The sequence below is a fragment of the Ipomoea triloba genome, chromosome 3 (assembly GCF_003576645.1).
Source record: "Ipomoea triloba cultivar NCNSP0323 chromosome 3, ASM357664v1".
Classification (NCBI taxonomy): domain Eukaryota; kingdom Viridiplantae; phylum Streptophyta; class Magnoliopsida; order Solanales; family Convolvulaceae; genus Ipomoea; species Ipomoea triloba.
In genome coordinates, this window is record NC_044918.1 from 1,402,243 (window position 1) to 1,427,995 (window position 25,753).

Consider the following 25,753-nt stretch of genomic DNA (forward strand, 5'->3'; position numbering starts at 1 on the left):
AGGAGTGGGGTTTTCCTCGTTAATCCAAAAAAAAAAAAAAAAAAGACTAAAATTTGGTAAAAGTGAAGCCAAATTATTTGTTGATCAGTAAATTTTTAAAAAAATATTAAAAATAAAGTAGAAAACCTGTCACCAATAACTTGATTTACTCAGAGTATAATGAATACATGTGTCTGCAAGTATTTACAACAAAAGATAGAAAATTGAATAACTCCCAATTGCATCTCATTATTCATATACACTCCATAGCTAGCTAAGCTACATCAATGATGAAAAGACAGTAGTAAAAGTAATAACTCTAATACAACAAAAAAGTAATTAATAGCTTTAATTTAATTTCCTGGATTCACAACAATGGAACAATGCCATATCCACTTTCCGCCATTGATGGGGTGAAGAACATCTGATCAACTTCCCCTTCTGCGTCTGTTCTCTTCGCGAACCGGCCTTTAATCCTCGGCCTGGTTTCCGCGTACGCCTTTCTCGATGCGTACCTTATTGTCTTCTCGAACTTGCGCGTCTTCTTCTTCTCCCTGTACCTCAAAACTCTGGCTTCCCTGTCCATCGGAGCCAGCTGCGATGGCATCGGAACTGGAGGACCGGAGAAGAGATCAATGGTGCCCTTTGGCGGCCTTGAATGCGAGATCGAAACATCGCTTGTAGTTGACTCCGGAACAACTCCAACATCCATCGAGGACACCGAAACCTGGTACCAACAATAATATATAAACATAAATGTGCAATCAAACTATAAACTTTTAGTTATTTGGATTCCGATTGCAATAGGGCTAGATTAGGCAGTAGACTAGCGCCTAGCATGACATCTTATAAAAATTAAAAAGTCAGTTTATATGTGTAAGTGTATGTCATATAAACAAGGATGATTCGATTGGGTTAACTGCGCTAACTCGACCCAATTGGACGAGTTAACCCACCGAATTCAGTCGAGTTAGGCCCTAGGCTGCAACTTAAACAGCAGCCTATGAGCAGTTCGCCTTGGCCTAAGGGATCTCCTAAGCCTATTTTTGCAAAGGTGTAACATAAATGTGTAATTTAACTTTAGGGAAAATTGTAATTTTTGCCCCTCCATAATATGTCGATTATCAATGTCACCCCTGAATTATTAGTGGTGTAAATGTTGCCCCTCAATTTTCAAAAGCGGTACATATATTGCCCCTCTCGTAACGAAGGAGGGACAATATTTACACCACGGGAGGGACAATATATGTACCGTTTTTTAAAATTGAAGGCAATATTTACACCACAATAATTCAGATGTGACATTGATAATCGACATACTATGAAGGGGCATAAATTACGATTTATAGTTAAATGGAACACATGTTTCATAAAAAAGGAATCAAGAATGGGATATAAATGTGCAATTCAACTATAAGCTTATAATTGAGATGAAGCATATCATTATTCATCAATCATAAACCATTAATAAAAACTTACGCTGTGACTGAATGCTGGGTAGCCGTACCCGGGGGTGGAGGTTTCATATTCCATTCCCTGAAGCTGAAAGCTTCCATGGTGGGTTTGGTTGTGGGTGTGATAATACTGGAGGTGGGATTTGTTGGGGACGACGCTATCCCCTCCATAGCTCATATTCTTCTCCAGGACAGAGTAATGGTGCGGCTGGTTTAAGCTATAGTGATGATCGTTGAACTGGTTTTCTTGGCATGAGCTATACTCCAGAAGTTCTATGCAAGCGTTCTCACTTTCTTCTTTTATGTTGTTATTCCCTCGTTCTTGATTGATGTTGTCGTTGTTCTTTGCTGGTGTGGGGTTAAGTAGCAGCCAAGAAGCCGCTTCGTCTTCGTCGTCTTCGTCTATGGCGGTTTCACCGGCGTCGTGGGTCAAGAATTCGTCGTCGTCCGGCGTGTCGCCGGCGGCGGGTCGGATCATGACGGAGGCGACGCCGGCGGTGGCCGGCGGAGGGCCGTAGATGGGGAGAATTGGGACGCGGTGGTGGCGGCGGGCTAAGGGGTTGGCGGAGTGGACGTCGGCGTCGCAGGCGGCGCAGAGCGAGGCGGCGTCGGCCTTGCAGAGGAAGGCGGCGGGCGCGCGCTCGCAGGCCTCGCAGACCCAGACGCGCTCGTGGGCGGTGGCGGCGGCAGTGCGGTGGATGTGGGCGTCGCAGCCGCCGCAGAGGTAGGCCGAGTCGGTGCGGCAGTAGACGGTGCACGTGGCCGAGCGGCAGACGTCGCACACGCGGGCCCACTTGTTGACGTCCAAATCTAAACTACTCCCATAGCCTTTCTCCTCGGCTAACATTATTATTTTTGTGTTTGGAACTAAGATTTTGAAGCTATGGTGGAACCTGTGGAATGTGAACTTATGGGCACAGTAAAGGGCAGAGCAAAGGCTAAGTAACAGAGAGAGAGGGGGGCAAAGTGGGGAGAGAATCCAGGGGTGACACGTGGCGGGGAATTAGTGGGTGGAAAAAGGAGAGTGAAAATCTTGTGGTTGGATGAGAGGTTGGTGGGACCCAAGGGGGTGGATGCAGTGGTCTAAGTGGGGCCTAGTGGGCTTTGGCTTTTGGAATCAATTGGTTAGGTGTGCACAGCCATAGCCCACAGTTGCTGTGACACTTTCACCAACTGTATTCCATCTCCATGTTTATCGCTTAAAACAGAACGTCCTCTGCTGACTCATGTTTTTAAGTTATTTCTTCTCTCAAAATTAACTCTTTATATGCCCTCTGACCTTGTATGCCCTTCTGACCTGACCTGGCAACTAAACTTTGACCTTGTAGTTTAGTGGCCTCTCCATGTTGTAGATTCAAATTAATCTTCGTATTTCAGTAAGTTGAGTGTTGTAGGATCAAATTTCAGTGAAAGTGGTATTGAATCTTCATGTTTCAATAAGTTGAGAAAGTAATTATGAAGAAACATTAATCGCTAACTCACTAGTAACGTGATCGGACTTTACATTCCGGTAAAGTATTACAAATTTTATGTAAATTCAAAAAAAAAAAAAGAAAGAATATTAGAAGTATAAAATTGGTAGCACATGTGGAGAGTGGACATAATGTAAGGCATTATTGAATTTGATATGGAATTGAGAGGGGGAAAGTAATGGATTTTGGATAAGAGTGAGGTGGCAGCATGGGAGTCATTCAAAGAAAAGCTGAGTTGGATGAGTGAGTTGAGGAAGTGGATTTTAGCATCCGGCCACCTCAGCCACAAGTTGAATGGGCTACCCATGCGCAACTCACGTGCCTTTTGGACCCATCACCCTAGCCAAATCATTTTTTAACCTTCAAGAGGAATATAATATATAGTTCATACTATTTATTGTTAGGACTCTAGTGTTAGTCATTAGTTAGGAGTCTTACTTGTGTTAGTATTCATATATTACTTCTGTACTACACTACGTAGGTTAATCAATCTCAGACTATAATCTTCATCTGGTATCATCGTCAGGTTAAGGCATGGCTCAGGTCGGATCTAATGACGGCTCTGTCGGGGAATCCTCCGAACGGACTGTTTCCGCGACTGCCATGTCTACCGCATACCACCCTTTCTTCCGCACATCACTTTGTGTCGCTCAAATTGACCTCCCATAACTACCTGTTTTGGCGCACACAGATGGTGCCGTTTTTGCGTGGTCAGGGGCTTCTTCCCTACGTTGATGGCACTTCTGTTTGTCTTCCCCTTCCATTGCCGCCGACGGTTGCTGCTGATGGTGTTCTTTCCGCCGCTGCTCCTGAATCGGCGGACATCGCCGAACGTCGTGCGGCCTGGCTACGTCAAGACCAAGCAGTGCTGTCACTGCTCATCTCTTCCATGTCGGAGGAGACGATGCACTTGGCGATCGGGCGAGTCACCTCCCGCCATCTCTGGACGTCGATCGAGCAGGTACTTGGATCGGCGACCCGCGCACGCACGCTGCGTCTCCTCGGCCAGTTGCAGGGTTTGCGACAAGGTGATTCTTCGGTCGCGGATTATCTCGGGCGAGCGCGGGTGCTGGTGGAGGACTTGGCACTGGCTGGACGTTTGGTCACCCTCGACGATCAGAATCTTTACGTGTTCCGCGGACTTAGCCCGGAGTTTCGGCCGCTGGTGGCGCCTTTGACGCGAGGAGCTCCGGTGACTCTCGGTGAGCTTTTCGATTATCTGGTTTCGCAGGAATTTATCTGCGCGGAGGACGTTGTTGAACCAGGGGCTCCGGTGGCTATGGCTGCCAGGCGAGGCGGAGGTGGCAGGTTCGGTGCTTCGCAGCAGCGCGGTCGTGGGCGACAGAGGGGCCGTGGCCGCGGCGGTCAGCGTGGTCGTTCGGGTGTCCGGTGCCAAATCTGCGGTGGTGGTGGTCACACGGCATTAAACTGCTTCCGTCGCTACTCCACTGGACATGATCGTGCGCCCCAGGCTCATATGGTCTATCATGGTGCTGGTGATGATGTTGAGTCCGTTGGCTCTCAGCAATGGTTCCCATACACGGGTGCTTCCAATCATGCTACCCCGAACCCTTCTATGCTTTCTTCTTCGGCTGGCTACAGTGGCACGGACACCCTTCGGGTTGGCAACGGTAACGGTTTACCTATTATTAGTACTGGTTCTTCTGCGGTTGTTACTCCTCATCGTTCTTTTAGTTTGTCTGAGGTTTTACTTGTTGCTGGTTTATTTGCTTCACTTTTATCTGTTCAAAAATTTGCTAGCGAAAATAGTGTCTTCTTTGAGTTTCATCCTAGTTTTTTTCTTGTGAAGGACCTTTCGACCAAGGAGGTTCTGTTTAGAGGTCCGGCTTCGGGCGGTTTGTACTCGTGGCCAGTTTCTCAGTCGAGTCCTGCTGCGCTTATTGCCGCTCGTGGTTCGTCTACTCTTTGGCATAATCGGCTTGGGCATCCTCACAGTCGTGTCTTACGTCAAGTTTTGAAGTCTTGTTCAATTAATTCTACTGTTAGCTCTAGGTTATGTTCTGCTTGTCAGTTGGGAAAGTCATCCCGTTTTTCTTTAGCTCGCGTTGAAACTACTACTACTCATGTTTTAGAATTAGTCTATACAGATATTTGGGGGCCTGCCCCGTTGCTTTCGTGTAATGGTTTTCGGTATTTTGTGTTATTTGTTGACGATTACACTCGGTATATTTGGTTTTTCCCTATGCGTGCAAAAACAGACATTTATGCTATTTTTGATCAATTTCGCTCTCTTGTTGAACGGTCTTATAATCGCAAGATTATTTCTATACAATCTGATCTAGGGGGAGAGTATAAAANGGTCTTATAATCGCAAGATTATTTCTATACAATCTGATCTAGGGGGAGAGTATAAAAAATTGCACGCTAAGTTTGTCTCTCTTGGGATTAATCACAGGCAGTCCTGTGCTTATACTCATGAGCAAAATGGTCGGGTAGAACGCCGTCATCGGCATATAGTGGAAACTGGGCTCGCTCTAATGGCTCAGGCCTCTGTTCCTAGTCGTTTCTGGGATTATGCGTTTGAAACTGCCGTCCATCTTATTAACAAACTGCCTACTTCTGTCTTGAATGGTGATAGCCCGCACTTTCGGCTGCATCGTTCACCTCCGTCCTATTCTTTTCTCCATGTCTTCGGTTGTCTCTGTTTCCCGTTGTTACGTCCTTATAATCGCAATAAGTTACAGTTTCGGTCTGCACCATGTGTTTTTCTGGGCTATCCGCCTTCCTTCCGTGGCTACCGCTGTTTGGACCTAGCTACTAATAAGGTCTTCATTTGCCGTCATGTGCGGTTTGTTGAAGCCGTTTATCCGTTTGTCTCCTCTGTTTCTGTGCAGGGTGTTCGTTCTTCTTCTCCAGATCTGCCATGGGGTGCGGGTGGTGTTCGTGTTTCGGACTCATCTCTTGTGTCTGCCGTTCCTGCTCCTGATCCCGACCTGGACACCCGGGCTTCGAGCTCTCGCACAGTGACTGATGACCATGAGGTAGCTGTGGTTCCTTCTCGGCAGCCTGTTCGTTCTCGTCGCCAGGCACGGCCTGCTGTTCGTTCTCATGGAATGGCTTTGCGGAGTCAGTCTCAACCTGGTGATCAGTTTTTTGCCTTGGCTGCACAGGTTAGTGTTCCTGAGCCCACGTGTTATTCGCAGGCCGTGTTGTTTCCAGAGTGGCGTGCTGCCATGGATCTTGAATTCAATGCGCTACTCCACAATCAGACTTGGAAATTGGTTCCTATTACGCCCGGTATGAATGTCGTAGGGTGTAAATGGGTGTTCAGGACGAAGAGGAAGGCTGATGGCACAGTTGAACGTCACAAGGCGCGTCTGGTTGCGAAGGGGTTTAACCAGGTGGCTGGCCAGGACTTTTTTGAAACGTTTAGTCCTGTGGTTAAACCGACGACTGTTCGGCTCTTGCTTTCTTTGGCTGTTTCTCGAGACTGGTGTGTTCGTCAGTTGGATGTTCATAACGCATTTCTCAATGGGGCTCTGGCTGAGACAGTTTATATGCGTCAGCCCCCGGGGTATGAGGACAAGTCTGCGCCTGATCATGTGTGTTTGTTGCAGCGTTCTTTGTATGGCCTCAAGCAGGCTCCACGGGCGTGGTTTACTCGGTTGCATGCTTTCTTGGTTTCAGTTGGTTTTACTCCGTCGCAGACTGACGTATCCTTATTTATTTATTCTCGTGATTCGGTTCATGTTTACCTGCTTGTCTATGTGGATGATATCCTGATCATGGGTTCTGATTCCTCTCGTGTGTCTGCTGTTGTGTCTCGGTTGGCGACTGAGTTCAAGATTCGAGACATGGGTTCTCCTTCATTCTTTCTTGGGATTGAGATTATCCCTATGGCTTTCGGTATGCTCTTATCTCAACAGCGATATATGCGGGATATTTTGAAGCGGGCTGGTATGGTTGATTGTAAGCCTCTTGCTACTCCGGTCTCTACGGCTCGAGACACTCCGGTTGATGATGTTCCTTATGCTGATCCTACGCAGTATCGTAGTCTCGCTGGTGCCTTGCAGTATCTCACGGTTACTCGCCCTGATCTGTCTTTCGCGGTTAATCGGCTGTGTCAGCATATGCATGCTCTGACGACTGCTCATTAGGCTCTTTTGAAGCGTGTTCTTCGCTACGTCAAAGGTACTTTACATTATGGGCTCCATATTCGTAAATCTGCCTCGGTTGCGGTTCATGCTTTCTCTGATTCGGACTGGGCTGGTGATACTACTGATCGTAAGTCCACCTGTGGTTTTGCGGTCTATTTTGGTGATAATTTAGTTGCGTGGGCTTGTCGCAAGCAGCGTACCGTGGCCCGGTCGTCTACTGAGGCTGAGTACAAGGCTTTGGCTGATGTGTCTGCTGAGGTTACTTGGTTGGTTTCTCTTCTTCGTGAGCTTGGTCTTGGCTCGGCTGTGCCTCCCACTCTCTGGTGTGATAATTTGGGTGCCACCTACCTTTGTGCCAATCTGGTGTTCCATGCTCGCACAAAGCACGTGGAGATTGACTATCACTTTGTCCGTGATAAGGTTGCTAAGAAAGAGCTGCAGGTTCATTTCATATCCACGAAGGATCAGTTGGCTGACATCTTCACGAAGTTTCTCGCAAGTGCTCGGTTTGCTCTGTTGAGGGACGAGTGCTGGGAGTGTTAGGACTCTAGTGTTAGTCATTAGTTAGGAGTCTTACTTGGGTTAGTATTCATATATTACTTCTGTACTACACTACGTAGGTTAATCAATCTCAGACTATAATCTTCATCTTTATTACCACCGTAAGTCCGTAACATATATAAAAGTTGATCAGTTGGTTCAAAGTAACAAAACTATGGCGCCGATCAACTTAGCACATACACGCAAATTAAACTGACGGATAGATTTACATGAAAGGATTATTAAATAAATAACGTAGGTTTGTTTAGCCGGTGCCGGTGAGGCCGAGGTCGTCCTTGTGGTCTTCCTTACCGGCGCCGAAAACCGGACCTCCTTTGCCGGCGGCATCTTTAACCTTGTCCTGAATCTTGTCGACCTCAATTCCCCTCTCGTCCTCGCGGGACCGGATGTCGAGTCGCGTCTTGTTCTCTTCCTGCGGAACCGACTCGTACGTTGTTGCGGTTCTCGACTCCTTTGGCTGCGCTCCTTGTGCTCCTGACATCTTCAATTCTGATCTTCTTCTTCAGTTCTTCCTATATAAACCTGCTTTAATTAATTTGCTTCCTCTTTTGAGTCTTCAATCACATATATGTAGTAACTATGTTACACGCATGCATATGCAGCCGCCGCCTCGCTCTACATACGAAACGCTGTGGATAATGGGGGAATGCGCCACGTAGCTAGGTCAAGGCTGCATGCATGCATGTGGCATGCAGATTAGGCTGCCACCAATCTACTACAAGTCTTAGTTGTAGTGCATATATAAATACACTCATCAATTTAAACAATCCAACTAAGTTGATCATATCGTTAAGACTTATCCATCACAAATATTTACAAATTTAACTTATTATTACTCAAAAAAATTGTTAACTGATTAGATGATTGACTTGGTTCAGTGCTACTTCGTAATATCTACAAATTTATGTAAAACATGTAATACTTTTTAACAGAATATAATATTTTACATATAAGATCTACAGAAAATATTACACGTCCCATAAAATGGTCTTATGCTCGTTCTCTCACAAAACTATCTGATCTGTTCATTCAAATAAGCATTTGCTGTTGGGAATTTTGTGGTATTACATGCGATGCAAAAGGAAAAAGGAGAAGAAAAAAACTGGCAATGAAAGCTTCTTTTGATTGTATCTGCACTACAGTTTTGTGCCTCCACCATCTGATATCAGAGATGCAGCAGCTGCGGCGGCGGTAGGAACCACCCCTGTTGAGTTGCCTGGTTTTGACAAATGGAGGAGCCTGCCAATGCCCAATGGTGAACAAGCTAAGTAAACACCATTCACAAGATAATATGAAATAGTAGTATATACACCTCAACAGTGTCAAATAAAAGATTTAAAAGTATTAGATATCACCAAGAAATGGACAAGAATAGCGAAGAACTAGTAAATATAGATCTGGATAATGTCAGATAGTCGTTTCTTGGAAGAGTGATATTGTCAAAAACTCCCACATGGTATCACTGTATCACCATAAGGTTATAGTGCAAAGATGTGATAGACAATAGATACTCTATCAGGTTTTATATTGTTAATAAATAGACAGCAATCTCACATATATTAGATATTAAGAGCCAAAGTTATTCAAGAAAAAAAAGCTTGTAGCAAGTTTGATTGGGGTTTGTGTTTTTACTACTTTGAAACTGAGAATGGAAGGGGTACTTACGGTGCAAGATATTCACAAAATGATGATACAGCAGCAGCAACTTCTGAGTAGTTTTCGGATGATGAGGGTGCTGTCACTTCGACTAGCTGTATGCCCGGTGTTACAGGTACAGCCTCGTCTGTGGCATGCAGCTTCAGCATCTTATTTATCGACGACACTGTGACAGTTATCTGGGCACCTCTTTGGAAATGGAAGGCAAAACCAACTCTCAAGAGCTCGTGGTCTAGTTTATAGCCAAGTGAATTAAGAATCCGGAGTGCATTCTTGCTCACTTTACTTTCCACCACAGGCCTCACCAGGACTGAGATCTGTTCAGCACCGGCACCTCTCATTGCACCACCCACATGTCGAACAGTCCTGAGAATTGGTTTGAGCGGGAACTTAAAACAGTCTAAAAGCATGACTGATGAAAAACTGCAAGTCTTACCATGTGGGTTCAGGTTGTTCAAGATCACATATGAGGCGAATTTCCGAGGACACTAACCCTGAAAAATATGAAGTGAACTTTGTTAACAGAAAGTAAGGCTCTAGCCAAAAGTTTTGCAGGGAAAGAGCAAATAGTTAGAGTTCTGAGAAAAAATATAATGCTTTAACAGAGAGGGGTCGTGCACATGCAAAGTCATTCTATCAGAAACAGAATACTATCACAGTGAGGTCAATCATATGCACAGTAATATGTCAAATAATTAATACTGAGGTGAGTATACAGATTACAGCAAGTCATGCACTTTATGCAAACCTTCTAAATGTACAACCAAAAGAGAGAGAAATTAACCAAAGGTCAAAACTAACATAAAGTGGTAGACTGAAGCAATCAAGAAATAAATAGATGATAGCAAATGCCATTCCAGATTCAAGGCCACAGCAGTTAGAAAAGAAAGCAACATTCACCTAGGTTTGCAACGCTTTTGAGGCATAATTCATGTATGCATAGCCTTTCTTTACGAACACCACAAAGTCCGTGAAGTAGAATCTCAAGAGCCTCAACATGCTGCAAAGGAAATAAATGAATAAAATGAAGCACACAATGTGAGAAAATGAAGTGATGCCAGGAAAAATCTGAAACTAACCAGCACTAGTAGCCAAAACTTCAATAAATGTGATGTCTTATACAATTGTTACTAAGCATGGTCAATTCCATGTACCACAACACAGATATCAGCCTCTTTCAAAACCATTCCTTAATACCCCCCAAGCACAATTATCACTCCATCAATCATAGGATGGCATGTAGGGCCGGTTTAGTATGAAAATTGTTTTCCATTTTCATTTTCTAATTTTCCATTTTTCCTACTCTTTCCTTTTCCAAATGGAAAAACAACCCAATTTTTTTTTTTTGGGCTGCCCAAAAATCTCCAACCTTGTACATGTTCTCTACCATTTCCTCCCTCAGCCAACTCACCTCCCCCCCTCTCTCTCTTAGCGCCCTTAACTCCTACTCTCTTCTCTCTCAAATCTCCTCTCCCTCATATTTTCTCTCTCTCAATCTCCCCACTCTCTTGTATCTCAATTGAAGGAGAAGGTGGTCATATCTCAACTCTCCTCCATTGTCATCCTAACTTAGATTCAGAAGGTGATCTCTCTCCTCTTCTCTTTTGCCATAAGACTTGAGAACAAAAAACAAAGAGAGAGATTTAAAATAAATAAATAAAAAGAAGCTAAAGCTAGGAAATGGAGAGCCATGTTTTCCATTTGGAAAACCCAAAAATAAAATGTTGCTTTTGAACTTTGTGAAGGAAATTGGAAAACATGGGCATTGTTCATCCCTTTGGAGAGAATTTGTTGAACACATTTTCTGTTTATCCAAAAATTTTCTCCAATTTTCCAAGGTTACTAAATACACCGGTGTCTTTCCTTTAATCCCAAGGCATCTTTTCCGCAATCCCAGCCTTCACTCCGCCAAAATTGGAGATGCATCCATGAATTCTTCCTTAGCCATCACGTTTTACCTCCCATAAAACTAATCAGAGCATCAACATACATTACTACGCAATATTTATGATAAACGATAAAGCAGTCCATAGCGCAATGCTCAAATTTTCCCAACTTAAGACTCCATTATTTATTAGGGTCCAACAGACAGCTCAATCATAAATAGCACCACACTGACCAAAACTCCCAGAGCTAAAGCAAATTCGAAATCAACAAGGAAAAGGCTTATCCATCTAAAACACTACATGATTTATGCATAGCCACAGAGAAACAGGGAACTTAAGATCCCAAAAATCACACAAAATTGATACTAAAATTATCAGTTATATGGCAGCCACTGAAACTCAACTATAGCACTGCTTGACTTAGAACACTGAAAATGCAATTCGGTGGAGCGAATTCCATAAAATACTTATACAGAACTTAATAAATAAAAATGAAAGAAAAATTATTTGCATAATCCAGCTCAAAAAAGAAGCTTACTTGCGTCTCGATAATTCCCTGAACTACGCACTCCATTCTCAGTCACCGAGACCCGAACAGTCTGATTAATTGGAAAAGTAAATACTTTTAATCAAAAAATTAAAGGAGTAAACTACAGGTTTAGGAAATGAGAGTTCTTGCAGAATTACCCGCCCTAGCAGTGCGTTGATCGGACTGTTTCGAAAGCTTATTTGATTCCAGTGAGAAGAGGAAGAAAAGTCAGTTAGAGGTAATGGGCCTGTCCTCTCAGAGTCCATACCTGTTTCTCTGCTCAATCTCAAGCCCAGGCCCAAATTCTGATAAGCCCAGCCCACAGCGGACATTTTGGCAAATTATTCTATGAACTCGGGTCCAAAATACACAATTCACATACTGAATGTTCACAATTTATATATTGGATGTTCACAACTGAATTTTTATAATTTACATACTAAATGCTCACAATTCAAATTATGAACATTCATATGTAAATGGACACAAGTCCATGGAATAATTATTTAGACATTTTCATAAAGATTTCTACACAAGTATGGATGAGAAGAATTGCATTTGTTATATCATAAACTAGGATCCATTTTACATTGTGGACTCATGTTTAAAAATTATGTGTCTGCAGTTTACATATTTTGTACATGCAGTTAACAGTTTATGCATCTGTAAGCATGTAAAAATATTAACTACAAACACATAATATGTTAACAACAAACACATAATATGTACAAAATATATTAACTGCAGATACATAATCTAAAGGTTATTTTGGAGGTAGACCATGGTCTACGGTATAATTTGTAGAAGAATTGCATTCTAATTCTGATAGTCCTACCGCTTCTGTCTTTAAAATTTATGTGAATTAGATTAATTGCAAGATGTATCGCAATACAGTCCATAGATTTCTCAAATGTTTGTATATTGATACATTATATAGTAGTTGACAACGGGACGTATACTGTATACATTTGATCAAGTGATTGTTTGAGATTAAATAAAGGAGAAAACTCTTTTATTATCTATTTACTCATGGAGTATTAATTTTTGGGTAAACCGTATATAACTAGATTCAAGTATAAATCACTAGTTGCATGTACATGCACCGTGGCACATTTATTGCAACTGTCACGTCAGGTTATATACAGTATTAAATTGGTACGGAATCATTCGTACTTAAATGCCGACAGTAGTTGAAGTTAGTTTACTATCATTTCAACATTATTGACCACTCCTGCAGATTGTACAACCAAATGAGTAGAAAAGAAATAAATAACCAGGACTTAGTGTAATTGGTTCATCGTTGATTTAAAAAGGTCATGATTGAAGGTGATAGTATGGAGTTTTGAATCCCAATATCTCATTAGAAACATGTATAGGAAAAAGTCTATGAATGATGGAATGTCTGAATTAGATCCCTTGTGTACATATGAAGACTAGGATCTAACCGATAGGTTGATTATATGACTCGCAATTTATCTCCGCAGTGACTCTAAGAGCAGGGTCCTGCGGGATTAAGTTATAAAAAATAAATAAATAAATAAAACAAAAAAAGAGAGCCTATTTGTTACTATTCAAATGTGTGTTTTGGGTGAAATCTACCTTATGACCCTAGCTGGTAAATGATCATCACAAGAGCATAAACCATTATAGGTTGTCCATAACTGATTGATTCAAACTAGGCTATTAAGTATATATTTTCCATGAGAAGTCGAACTTAAAACTTTTATAGTTACGAAGCCAATTACTCGACCAACACCATAGATTTCTTCTGTATGATTTAAGAACTATTATAGATAAGTCAAGTTTACCTAGTGAACTATTAGTCTCACTATAAAAGACTAAGAGGTTTTAACTCTAGATTCAAATCATCTAACTTTTCAATATATAATATGGATCTGATCTATACAACCAAAAACAAAAACAAAATAAAACCTCATCAAAACCTTTCAATGTTCCAAGACTATGATATACTTACTATACACCTTAAAACTAAACAACCTTACACTTATACAGTCCTTCCTCACAATTCTTGATTTTGTGCTGTATACTGAAACAACATTCCCCTCTACCTCGGACCGGAGAGCTCCATCGCTTGTGCAAGCAACGATGAATCGACTGTAAGGTCAGAGAATCGATCCGATGAGGAGAGCTCTTGGATCTTGTACTTACTGGGCTCTACTTTCTGGGATGCTTCCCAGCTCTCTGCAAGCCCGTCGCCTTCTAGCATTCGAACCACCTCAGACATCTTCGGCCTGTGGCCCGGGACGTATTGGGTGCACAGCAATGCAACGCGCACCATTTCATCTAGCTCAATCCCGTCATAGCTGTTCTTCAGATCCTTGTCCACAAGCGCATCAAGTTGCTTCTCTTGATGAATTTTCTTTACCTGAACATGATAAAAAATGTACACTGTTGAGCATATAATATATAAATTAAATGTACTTTTAGTCGAGACAGAACACATCTGTTCTGGTCGATAGTAACTCACCCAGTCGAGCATGGCGCCTTTCTGGTTGGCTGCTTTGCCAAACTCTATGGCTCTCAGGCCTGTGATTAGTTCCAGCAGGAGGATTCCAAAGCCGAAAACATCTGTTTTTTCGGAGGATTGGCCTGTCGAAAGATATTCTGGGGCGATATGCCCGACAGTTCCTCGTACAGCTGTTGTAACATGAGAATCTTGGTGATCCAGAAGTTTTGCCAGCCCGAAATCTCCCACTACTGCTTCACAGTAGTCATCTAGTAGTATATTTGCAGCCTTCACATCCCTGTGGATAATCTTGGGATCACATTGTTCATGGAGGTATACTAGTCCCCTCGCAGCTCCTATCGCGATTCGTTTCCTCGTGCACCAGTCCAATACTGGCTTCACTGTGGGATTATAAGGATTAGATATCCATGTGAGGAAAATAAGGAATCAATTCATAGTACTTTGCTACCTTTGAGGCGAGAAGCGACGCTGCCATTGGACATGTAAGGGTAAACCAGAAGCTTTTCGGTTGCAGTCATGCAGAATCCCAACAACCTAAGAAGATTCCTGTGCACAGCGAGGCTGATCATCTCGATTTCGGTCTGGAATTGCTTCTCACCCCCGGCTGCACTCCCGTCTTTTAGTCTCTTCACGGCCACTGCAGTCCCATCCGGGAGATAGCCCTTGTAGACGTTCCCAAAACCGCCTTTTCCCAGGATGTTTTTGCTGCTGAAGTTGTTGGTTGCAGTCTGAAGCTGCTTGAACTGAAACCTCCTTAAATTCCCAAGGGAGATTTCTTCATGATCCCGGCCTAAATACGAACTTCGATTAATCAAACAAACACGATATAGTCACACATTAACTAACCAATTCAAGAATTAGGCCACCAACCTTTTGCATCAAACAATGTTTGCTGTTTTTGCCTCTGCCTTGACCACAGAAACAGCCCAATTCCAAGGAGGAGTGCACAGATGCACCCAAGGCTCGAGCCAAAGACGATTGCAAGCTTGTGGTTTTTCTCTTTTCTCGAAGTTAGAGCAGCTGGAAAACATTGATAATAACATAATCTAGTTTAACTTCAACCTGAAATTTCAGAAAATTAATGAAATTAAAACATCTTAGTTACTCTGACAATTTAGTACCTTCAGAACCATTCAATGTCATTGACATAGGCAGCAGCGTCGTTCCATGGCAGTGTGGTTCGGAGCCTGTGGCGCATATAAGAGGATTTCCAACAATGCTGCAAACATAAACCAAGAGAGCAGAAAGAACAGGATCAGATAACCTCAGATTTAATTTCTGAGAAAACTAGGAATCAATTAATTTGAATCCATAAATGAATCAGCTAGCTAGCTTACTTGATTGTCTTGGAAGGAAACCTTGGCACAGGTCCACTCAAATTATTGTATGATAAATCCCTGAATTAGAAGACAAGAAACCGAGGTTTAGCAAACAAGGCAATGAGAATGCAGGTAGCTAAGCCAAGAATCGAGAGATTTACACGAGAGAAAGCTGAGTCATGTTTGTCAGCGACGCTGGGATTTCTCCCCGCAGACTGTTATTGTTGAGCCTCCTAATCCAAGAAACAATGTAAACATATAAACGTTCGTTCGATCAAAGTTGTTGAAAACGAAGAGAACGAACCATTACAATTCTACTCAGAAATGTTTGGTTGTCAAGTGCTTACAAGTACTTGAGGCCTTTCAAATGTCCCAAAGGAGGGATTTCACCAGTGAAGATGTTATTAGAGAGATCAAGTGTGTGAAGATTCGAGAGGCGATTAATCTCTACTGGGATTGATCCTGTTATGTTGTTGCTCTGCAAGAGTCTGTCAAAACCACACTATATTTGAACACCAGAATGATAAAAAAGAAGCCATTTTTAAACATTTTATTTACTGATTTCTTTAACATTTCTGAGCCAAGAACTTACATGATCTGGAGATTTGTCAAATTCCCAATGCTTGGAGAAAGAGTTCCGGACAAATACTGGCTGGGAGTTCCCCTGCACAACACACCCTATCACCTACATTAGTACACTTTAATTTCTTGATCTTCATTTCAGATTTGCAGGCAAGAATTTAAGGTTGTCTGTAAATAAATGGGGTTTTTTTTTTTTCTTGATTAAACTTACAGTCCAATAACCAGACTCTCTGCAGAACAAGTGACCATAGTCCAGCTACATGGATCAACAGCATCCCCATCCCAATTATCAAGAACACCATGGGGATCCTTTAGAGCAGCTTTTATCCCCATTAAAGCTTGCACTAAACACAGAAAGGAAAACCCAAGATTATATATATTTTTCTTATTGATTTCAATATTTGAAGCAGATTATGCAAGATTCAATCAAAAGAAACAATGTTTACCTTCAAAGTTCACACCTTTAGGGGACAACACACTAACTGCAGAGCCCAGAAAATACAGAAACAGAAATACCAGAGACCAATAATACAAACCCTTTGCTTCTCTCCTCATCTCCACTCAATGATTATCCAGAAAACAGAAGCCAAAGCCTTGCAGAAGCTACAGTGTTATGAACTCAGTGAGTCATCCCTCCTTCAAATGAGGGTTTTGAGGAATCTGGGAGTCTCAAACAATCTTAGCATTCTAAGCATGTCAGTAACTCCATTATACTGCTATCTTTATCAGACCCAAGAAGAGAAAAAGAAAAGAAAAAAGCAGTCTGTGTAAAAAGAGAACCAGCATGCCTGTCATTGGGACAGTGGTCTATTGTAAGGAAAAACATTATATATTATTATCCCAAAGTTCTTTTTGGCAATTTCAGTAACTTTTTCTTTTCCTTTTATCTTCAATAAAGCATATTATATTCCTCAGCAGCATTATACCCACTAATGCTTATTTGTTTAACATCATTCTAATCTAATTCAAAACTTGTTACTAGCTAGGGGGATATCAAGAAAATCCCTTTTACAGTCTTGTGTGTCTGATTGTCTGTCCAGCTTTATAGTTGGATGGTCTGATGCTTTGATACATACTTTGTCATCTTGTTCAAGAATGCATTATTGTAATGCATGTACTGTGTGTGATACTACCTCTCTCAAATATGTAATATTTTTAACGAAAATGTAATACTTTAATTTGTAATACAACGAAAATAAACCAAAAGACTAATATATAGTTAGATAAATCGTGACAACACCACAATAATAAGATCCTCAAATAACAGGAGTTGCAGTACTTCGACCCTGAGCTCAAGAACATGAAACCCTAGCTGAGTGACCTCATCACAATAATTAGATATTGTCGTGCTAGCACATCTATTTGTGCTTTTACTGAATTAATCCAATCATGACTTATTATATTTAGTGAAAACTTAAAACGGTCTTAACCAAGTTTCCGTAAAATATATATATGAGAAAAAGAATGCCCTTATGGGCAATATATACACTGGTAGTTAGATTGTTTATAGATGCAATAACCAAAAAAAAGTTTAAGGTAAAACAAAAACATTGAACAGTGGTTTTCATTTTCAAGAGGGAATCCAACATTCTCTGAGTTTGGCCATTCAACAAAAACCCAAAATGGTAATCTTATTTTAAACGAAGATGAGAGAATGTGAGAATCTCGAGGTAAAATTAATGGGTGGAGATTGATGATTATTGATCCCTTCCAGGGTCCCATGATAAAAAACCGTGTCTCATGATAAAAGGAATCTTTGTAGGCTATCACTACGGTAATATAATTATTCATGTTTAGCAACTCTTTTACTTGGGTTGGGAGAATCTTTTTAGTCATAACTTACTATATTCAAATTACACTATACGTTAATTACTTAATTATAAGTATTTAAAAGATATTTTAAAAACTCATTTGGTGTATATGAGATGATACAAATCCCTTCTAATTTAACCATGTCTTGAGTTTGAGTTTGAATATAATAGTTATATATAAAACCCCATAAAAGGCTAAAGACCTGGTCAAACGACATAGTTGTGGCTCTTCCAAGCGAGAGGTCACAGGTCTTCTTTGTGCTTCAGTAGGTTGAGAAAGTATGTATGAACAAATACTATATTGTAATGGAGTCAATAGTATGTACTAAAAAAAAACCCCATAAAAGAATTCTAATTCAATGTTGAATTGGAGAAAAAATTGGCCGTCAAGACATTTTTGCCCTTGTACTGTTAAGTTACACAAGGGTATTTCAGTCATTATATCATTTCAGTCATACCAAACAATATAATTTGAATTTCTAATTTATTCGCATCTTATTCCTTTCCCATCGAATTACAATTCGTTTTTCCATAATTCTCTCATTCCAACCAAACGCCATGTCACCCTATAAAAGAGTGTGTCTTATTATATGTTACTCGGCAATCGACATAATATGATTAGTTTTGGTGTGTCTAAACACAATAAATGTACAGGCTTCAATTAGGGAGTGTTTGGAAAGACATAAACCAAATTGTCAAAAGTAATAAACAGTATATAATAAAAAGCAAAAGCTGACATGCATCCTCACGCCACCTTCTCCCTTTGGTTTAATGAGTAGACATTATGATTCCCATCTTTCAAATTCTGTTTACTGATGGATGGAGAAAGCCAGGAATCACACCAGACATTATCCAAACACACCTCCCAACTTTTCTTTCTTCTTTGATCCCAGATTAGAACCACCTCAAAAATAACGATACAACCAGCGTCCTTTAACCTTAACAAAATTAAAGAAAAGTCGTCATGATAGTGCATAAATGTGTGATCAGTGTTTTTAGAATGTTTGATCTATAGTTGTAATGAATATTTCACTTTATTTTAAACAAACATTAAAAAGAAACACTAATTTATGAGGACAATACACATGAGAGTGTACTGTTTTTTTAAAATGTAATATCACATTCAGTATCTCCACCACTGTAAGACTAATTCAGATTTGACATGAGACACATCAGTAAAAAGTTTGACTCTTTGTCCAAGGGAAATCTGTACGACTAGCCAATAACTCTTTAATATGACGTACCTTTTATCATAATCAAACTTCACCTTCTTTTTTTTTTAAACCCAAACTTCACCTTCTAATTACCTTAGAATTTCAAATTCATGTGGTCAATATATATCATTCAAATGTATTTTAATACAATTTAAATAAGCAAACATTTTGCTTGGTTGATGGGCTATATTAGAGTAATAACTACTTTGCATAAGCATGCTGGAAAAAATTGACAAAACAGGAAGAAAAAAGGCTACAAACAGGAAGAAAAATTGACAAAACACAAGGAAAAACCAACGTACATTAATATCAAGAAAATGACAAACAAGCCCAGTGAAGGGAATTGGATTTGAAACACAGCTGTAAATTATTGTCTCTTTCTTGTTGTTCACCTCACCCCTATGGCTAAGAACAATAAAATAGAGCACTGAATAGCCAGTGGAATGAACGGGGTATAATTCTCATATTAGAATGTCAGAAGTTCAATTTTTGGTATACAAAGAAACAGAATTTATCTAATGCATACATTTGAATAATACTGAATGCGGAATTTCCTTCATCATATAAAAGAAGAAATAAGAAATGAAAAAAGAAAAAGATGCATTCCATTAGTGTATGTTTGGGGACCATTAATTTGTAAACTAAGATTTGGAGAATCCTAGATAGGGATTCATCTTCTGTCGGCCCGGTCTTCACGTGTTAATTCCTTTTCAAAAACCCCCTTAAAACTTATCAATTATCATTTAGTAATCTCAAGATTATCGAGACCAAAATGTAAAAAGGGAAATAAACTATCAACCCAAAATTTAAATAATAATAGTTATACCATGAACCTGGATCTACCTTGCAAGGTAAATTCGTGTCCATTTACATACTGAATGTTCACAATTTGAATCGTGAACATTCAGTATGTAAATTGTGAGCATTCAGTACATAAATTATGAATATTTAATATGTAAATTGTGTATTTTAAACCCAAGTATACCTTGCACCCGGATCTACAGAATAATTTGTCAAATTTAAAACCAAAAAAAAAAAACATATTAAACATTCTAATCTATCATTTTCAAGGTATTATTATTTTATAGGGATTGAGCTTCTTTTTGAGTACTACTGTTACAATGCAGTATATGTTATATAACCTACCGAAGGACAAAGAGTCAATATCTTCTTCATTGAGACGTGAACTCACCCCTTTCATATGAAAGTGCAACCGGATGCCACTAGACTACAAGGTCTTGGCGTGCTAAGCTTCTTTAGTTCATCTAGATCGATATAACCATTAGATAGAGTAGTTTACTCAAATAATTAGAGAGTTAAAAAAACATGAAAGGAGATTAAAACAATACAATTTTGTTCATACCAAGGAAATAAGAAAAGCTAAAAAGAATTCGTAAATTTGGCTATAATTACACCGGCAACATGCTAAAAGCCTTGTGATCGATCAACATAACTGTGACTTCTCAAATTAGAGGTCTTAGGTTAATTAGGTCGGCCTAGAGCAGTCTAGGAACACTCCAAAATTTTGCAAATCTAACCAAAAAATTATCAACATAGCAACCAAAATCTAGCCCCCTCAACATTTCTAAATCTAACCGAAAATTATCAATATCAACAAACAGAATTGGCTTAATTTTTAATCTCAAGATCTCTTATAGAGTCTAGTATAGCTAGCATGTGGAAACAGTACATTTTGTTTAAAAATGCCATTGAAAACTCAAACCATCATTTCATCCCTCTGATCTGCAAGTAACATTATATTCCATCTCCACTATCTATCTAGCCTGGAGTTTGGTCCCATCCATCTGATCTGCAAGTAAGAAAAAAAGCAATCATCTTTCATGCACGTATAGTAGTACTGCAACAAAAACTGCACATACTATACCACTGAGTAATCCAATCCAATGCCAAGTCGATGTGTACTATGAAAGGTTTTGTCTAATAAGGAGATGAAAGGTTTTGTCCAATAAAAGTCCAAACCTGTCATTTTCATTTGGGAGACAAACCATTTGTGGTACAAACAACTGTAGGAAGACATTTGGGATTTCTGCTGCATTGATGGTCTGCAGCTATTTAAGGACCTCAACCTCTCACTGCTCAAACATTCAGTCTCATACACCATCCAGAGAGTATAGAGTAAAAGTGAGGGAAAAATACAGTTCACTCAAGCAAAGGCAGCACTCAGCACAGTTCATTCAGGCAACAACAAACACCAACTATGGCTGGAGGTTAGATCCTATATTATTCAGTTTTAATCTTACATACTAATCATCACAAGTTGATAATCATCCCAGGCCACCCAGTTTTGTCGTGTTGCCATCCAATGTAAAAGAGCATCCATCACTTGTCTATATAAATCAATCTCCTTTCCAGCTTTAATGTTTTTTAACCCTATCCTCTCTATAGAATAAGTGTATAATATATGTATATATGTACAGACCAATATGTGGTTTAATTTAATTTGTGTGTGTATATATATATGTCCTTACATATTCAGGAATAAGAACAAAATATATGAATCGTCACGTTCATGGCGTTTTGCTCATTGTTAGGTCTCACTCAGTACATGCCAACTGCTATCTATATTCAGTGTATAGTAATAGACTAAGCTCAATATATATATTGTAGCTCCTTGTTTCTAAAAAAAAATAAGAGTCATTTCCATTTTTAATCCTACTGTTATTGGGGCATTGCCAATTTTAGTTCTCTTCATTAATTTTTGCCACATTGCGGCCAGTCTTATTTAGTCATTGCCACTTTTAGTCCACGGTTAAAATTTTTGTCAAATAACCGTCCAAAACAAGGGTATTTTGGTCTTTTCATGCTTTCATCATCTCCTTTACCCTGTGTAGTGGTTTTCCTTACACATTTTTATCCAATGAAGAGGTCCGGCGAAAGTCATGGCTTTGTAATGTGGCTCACATGGCTTTCGTCGGACCTCTTCATTGGATGAAAATGGGAAGTTAATTCCCAAAATGGTCATCCGACTATGACCTTTTCACAATTTAGTAACTCGACTTTCAATTGCACCCAATGTGATCCTCCAACTATTGAAAATTAAGCCAATATGGTTTTCTGTTAGTTTTTCCGTGAAATGAACGTTAAAAACGAGGGTAAAAATGGAATTTCAGTTCCAACACCCATCTACCCAGCAAATTTCCGGCTACTACAATCACAGCCCCTACTTCTCGGCCGCGACCTTTACCAACTTGCCGGCTACGCAACTCCCACTCGGTTGCCGGCGACGAACTCTTCATCGCCATCACCAGCTACACTAGCGACAAGCAGCGAGAAGCCAGACTGCCAGAGTCATCGATGATGAACTCTTCATCGCCTTCTCCAAGAGCATTGTTGCGAGTCCAAAAATTCAACTAGCGAAGGTGCATCACCATCTCCGGGCGCCTCTTGCTGGAACAGCCAGCCGTTCTTTACTGGTTCCTGTTGATCGCCTCAACACACAGACAGAGAAGATGACTCCTCACGGGAAATCGCAAATGAGAAGAAGATCGATCAGAGTGAAGCTTGAAGCTCCCTAGCAGAGTTTGGTGAAGGAGAAAGATGTCGCACAGGAAGTTTGAGCACCTAAGGCATGGCTCACTCGGCTTTCTTCCCAGAAAGCGTGCTTCTCGCCAAAGGGGAAAGGTGAAGGCATTTCCCAAGGATGATGCCTCCGAACCATGCAAGCTGATTGCATTCTTGTCAAAGCTAGAATGACTCATATTGTCAAAGAAGTAGAGAAACCTGGATTCAAACTTCACAAGAAGGAGACCTGTGAGACTGTGACAATCATTGAGACACCTACAATTGTAGTTGTTGGAGTTGAAGCACATGGGACGAAGGACATTGAAGCACAGAATGAAGATGAAGAAATATGCATGTGTCATTCGTGTGTTGGTTCACACCCAGGCCGGTACTCATGCATTCTCAATATTGTCAAACAACTCCATTCGACTTTTTTTTTTTTTTTTAGCGAGAGTGTTATATTAACTATGCCATTTGCTTTTAGTATACACCCATAGCTTTATAAACATTCTCATGATAAACTATTTTCTGTTAATATTATCCTGTGCAGATAAGGAAAATGAAGGGGCTGAAGCAGAAGAAGGCTCATTTGATGGAATTCCAGGTTAATGGTGGGACAATTGCACAGAAGGTTGACTACGCATATGGTTTCTTTGAGAAGCATGTGCCAGTTGACGCTATTCTCCAGAAGGATGAGATAATTTATATCATTGGTGTCACTCGTCTTGCACGTAAAACTCATAGAGTTCTTCGTAAAGTTGCTTGTATTGGTGTTTGGCATCCAGCTAGAGTTTCATTCACAGTTGCCTGTGCTGGTCAAAATGGATACCATCACCGAACTGAGATGAACAAAAAGATTTATAAGCTTGGCAAGGCGGGGCAAGAGTCGCATGCAACCATAACTGAGTTTGACAAGTTATTACACTAGAATTAGATTATTTCACTCTGTTTGTTATTCCCCTGTAATGCTTACAATTTTCTATTATGATACAGGACTGAGAAAGACATCACTCCCATGGGTGATTTTCCGGCGTGAAGATGCGACGAACAAAAAAATAACGGACGGCGTTAGTCTCGGCTCATCCGCGAGTTTAGGTGCTTCAGCCTCTTCGCCGGTCTCGCAATTGCAGGCTCCGACTTTCTCTGTTCACGTTTGGAGCGAGGTCGTGTTGTTCCAGTGGCTTGAGACGGGCACCAGAGTTTCTTCGTCATTTGCAGAGATGAAATAGGTGGATGAAGAAGCTGAAATTCCATTTTTGTCCTCATTTTTTACGACCAACTAACGGAAGACCATTTTGGCTTAATTTTCAATAGTTGGAGGACCACATTGAGTGCAATTGAAAGTCGAATTACTAAATTGAGAAAAGGTCATAGTCGGAGGACCATTTTGGGAATTAACTCTGAAAATGGGTAAGGAAAACCACTACAAAGGGTCAAGGAGATGACCAAAGCATGAAAAGACAAAAAATATCCCTATTTTGGACGGCCATTTGACGAAAATTTCAACGGTGGACTAAAAGTGGCAATGACTAAATAAGACTGGCCGCAATGTGGCAAAAATTAATGAAGTGGACTAAAATTGGCAATGCCCCAATAATAATAGGACCAAAAATGGAAATGACTCAAAAAATAATAATGTAGCTCCTTACTCCATGGTGATTGAATCTAACTCGCTTAACTATAAGGATATTGTTGATTTTATGACAGTGAGTTAAAGGCGGATCATGGATGAACTCCTCTCCCCCACCTACCCATTAAGGTATCTTTAATAGGAGATGGATAAATTAAAACTTCTCTGATTCACTTAAATAAAAAGATGATGAGGAACCAACAATGTACCCCAACAACCTAGCTCCGTGCTTAGATGTAGTAGCAAAGTGGCAGATCGGCCACTTTCTTGTGGTTTTAGGGCATCACTAGTAACAGATATGATTTTTTAGACAAAAATTGTCAACATGAAAGAGAGAGAAGAAAGAGAAGGTGGGAGTCCTCATGCAAAGGAAGGGGATTTTGCATAAATGTGGGACCCACTGTTTAGACTTGCCATTCGCGTCACACGGGCGTGGCTGTCACCACTGCGCCTAGCCAGGACACGTTATTGTCCATGTTTAGACTTTAATTTTTTTTTTCTATTTTATCTTCCCTCTAATCTTTTCTTTCCTAATCACATTTACAAAAATTTCTCAAAAAAAATCTCACTATTAAGGATGTCCTTACTTAAGAAGGGCAACATTGTGAATAGGTTTAGGGTTTAGGGCATTGAGTTTTATGGCGGTGGGTCAAAGACTGGCCTATATTATCAGTTGAGGATCTACCAAGGGGCATGGCTGACGTCAAGGACCCTAGCCATGGATGAGCTCCTCTTCCTACCCATCATTGTGTCCTAACAGGTGGCAGATAATTGTTGGCCACTTTCTTGTGGTTTCAAGCAAAAGACCAGGATCGTCATTAGTCTTCTGATCTTCATCACTTGCTCATATCATGGAGCCGCACCTTCTGCCCTGGCCTGCATTTGCTGTATGTCCACCCTATTATATAAAAACCCCCATCATTTTAGAAACAATAAATTTTATCTATACATACACCTAAATAATTCTAAGATGCCGACCGATCCATATAAAACTAAATGTCTTTTTTGAATGGTATGTACCTGATATAAATCCAGACAATAAGGGTCTGTTTCCTGACAGAAAACTGTTTTCGGTTTTCTGTTTTTCAATTTTTCAATTTTCATTCTTTATTTTTCATTTTCTGTTTTCTGTTTAGAAAACTTGTTTACTAACACTTATTTTTTCAAATTTATGTTTTCAAGTTAACGTTATAAAATTAACAATAAGTTTAATTTCGAGTTATTTTTAGACCTTATATTTAAAATATTTTAAAATATATTTGGTTTAAATAGAATAAATATATATTTTACTTTGAAGTCCAATATATGTAAAAAAAAAAATTTACATTTGATATCCGGACCAAATTTATATATGTATATAACATAAATAAAATTATATTTGAACCAATAACCTATTAAGTTCACACAAAATTTAGTTTAGATAATATTAATATTTTTTGAGCTAATATTTAAAATATGTTTGGACATATTCATTTGAATGACATGTATGTAATATATAATTTTAATTTTGAATTCTAATATAGTAATATATG

General features: G+C 40.0%; 4 protein-coding genes and 1 pseudogene across 4 annotated transcripts; 1 reads left to right on the forward strand and 4 right to left on the reverse strand.

Moving 5' to 3' along the window:
- Positions 1-118: 118 nt before the first annotated feature.
- On the reverse strand, positions 119-2,347 carry LOC116014266 (zinc finger protein CONSTANS-LIKE 2-like). The gene is made up of 2 exons (XM_031254288.1): positions 1,459-2,347; positions 119-706 (listed from the first exon to the last, which is right to left on the reverse strand). Exons 1-2 carry the CDS (start codon positions 2,278-2,280, stop codon positions 347-349), a joined length of 1,182 nt encoding a protein of 393 aa, XP_031110148.1. The 5' UTR covers positions 2,281-2,347; the 3' UTR covers positions 119-346.
- A 5,314-nt stretch (positions 2,348-7,661) lies between these two features.
- LOC116011702 lies at positions 7,662-8,090 on the reverse strand. Its single transcript, XM_031251103.1, has one exon. The coding sequence runs from the start codon at positions 8,063-8,065 to the stop codon at positions 7,829-7,831; it is 237 nt and encodes a 78-aa protein (XP_031106963.1). The 5' UTR covers positions 8,066-8,090; the 3' UTR covers positions 7,662-7,828.
- A 395-nt stretch (positions 8,091-8,485) lies between these two features.
- On the reverse strand, positions 8,486-11,845 carry LOC116012389 (mediator of RNA polymerase II transcription subunit 18). The gene is made up of 6 exons (XM_031251918.1): positions 11,814-11,845; positions 11,665-11,725; positions 10,141-10,240; positions 9,677-9,734; positions 9,250-9,606; positions 8,486-8,823 (listed from the first exon to the last, which is right to left on the reverse strand). Exons 2-6 carry the CDS (start codon positions 11,698-11,700, stop codon positions 8,721-8,723), a joined length of 654 nt encoding a protein of 217 aa, XP_031107778.1. The 5' UTR covers positions 11,701-11,725; positions 11,814-11,845; the 3' UTR covers positions 8,486-8,720.
- Positions 11,846-13,501: 1,656 nt separating this feature from the next.
- LOC116014329 (protein NSP-INTERACTING KINASE 1-like) lies at positions 13,502-16,825 on the reverse strand. The gene is made up of 11 exons (XM_031254363.1): positions 16,491-16,825; positions 16,256-16,388; positions 16,055-16,126; positions 15,810-15,950; positions 15,624-15,695; positions 15,481-15,540; positions 15,265-15,362; positions 15,014-15,163; positions 14,592-14,933; positions 14,144-14,523; positions 13,502-14,041 (listed from the first exon to the last, which is right to left on the reverse strand). The coding sequence occupies exons 1-11, from the start codon at positions 16,597-16,599 to the stop codon at positions 13,721-13,723; spliced, it is 1,878 nt and encodes a 625-aa protein (XP_031110223.1). The 5' UTR covers positions 16,600-16,825; the 3' UTR covers positions 13,502-13,720.
- A 5,773-nt stretch (positions 16,826-22,598) lies between these two features.
- On the forward strand, positions 22,599-23,627 carry LOC116012086 (annotated as a pseudogene).
- Positions 23,628-25,753: the final 2,126 nt, after the last annotated feature.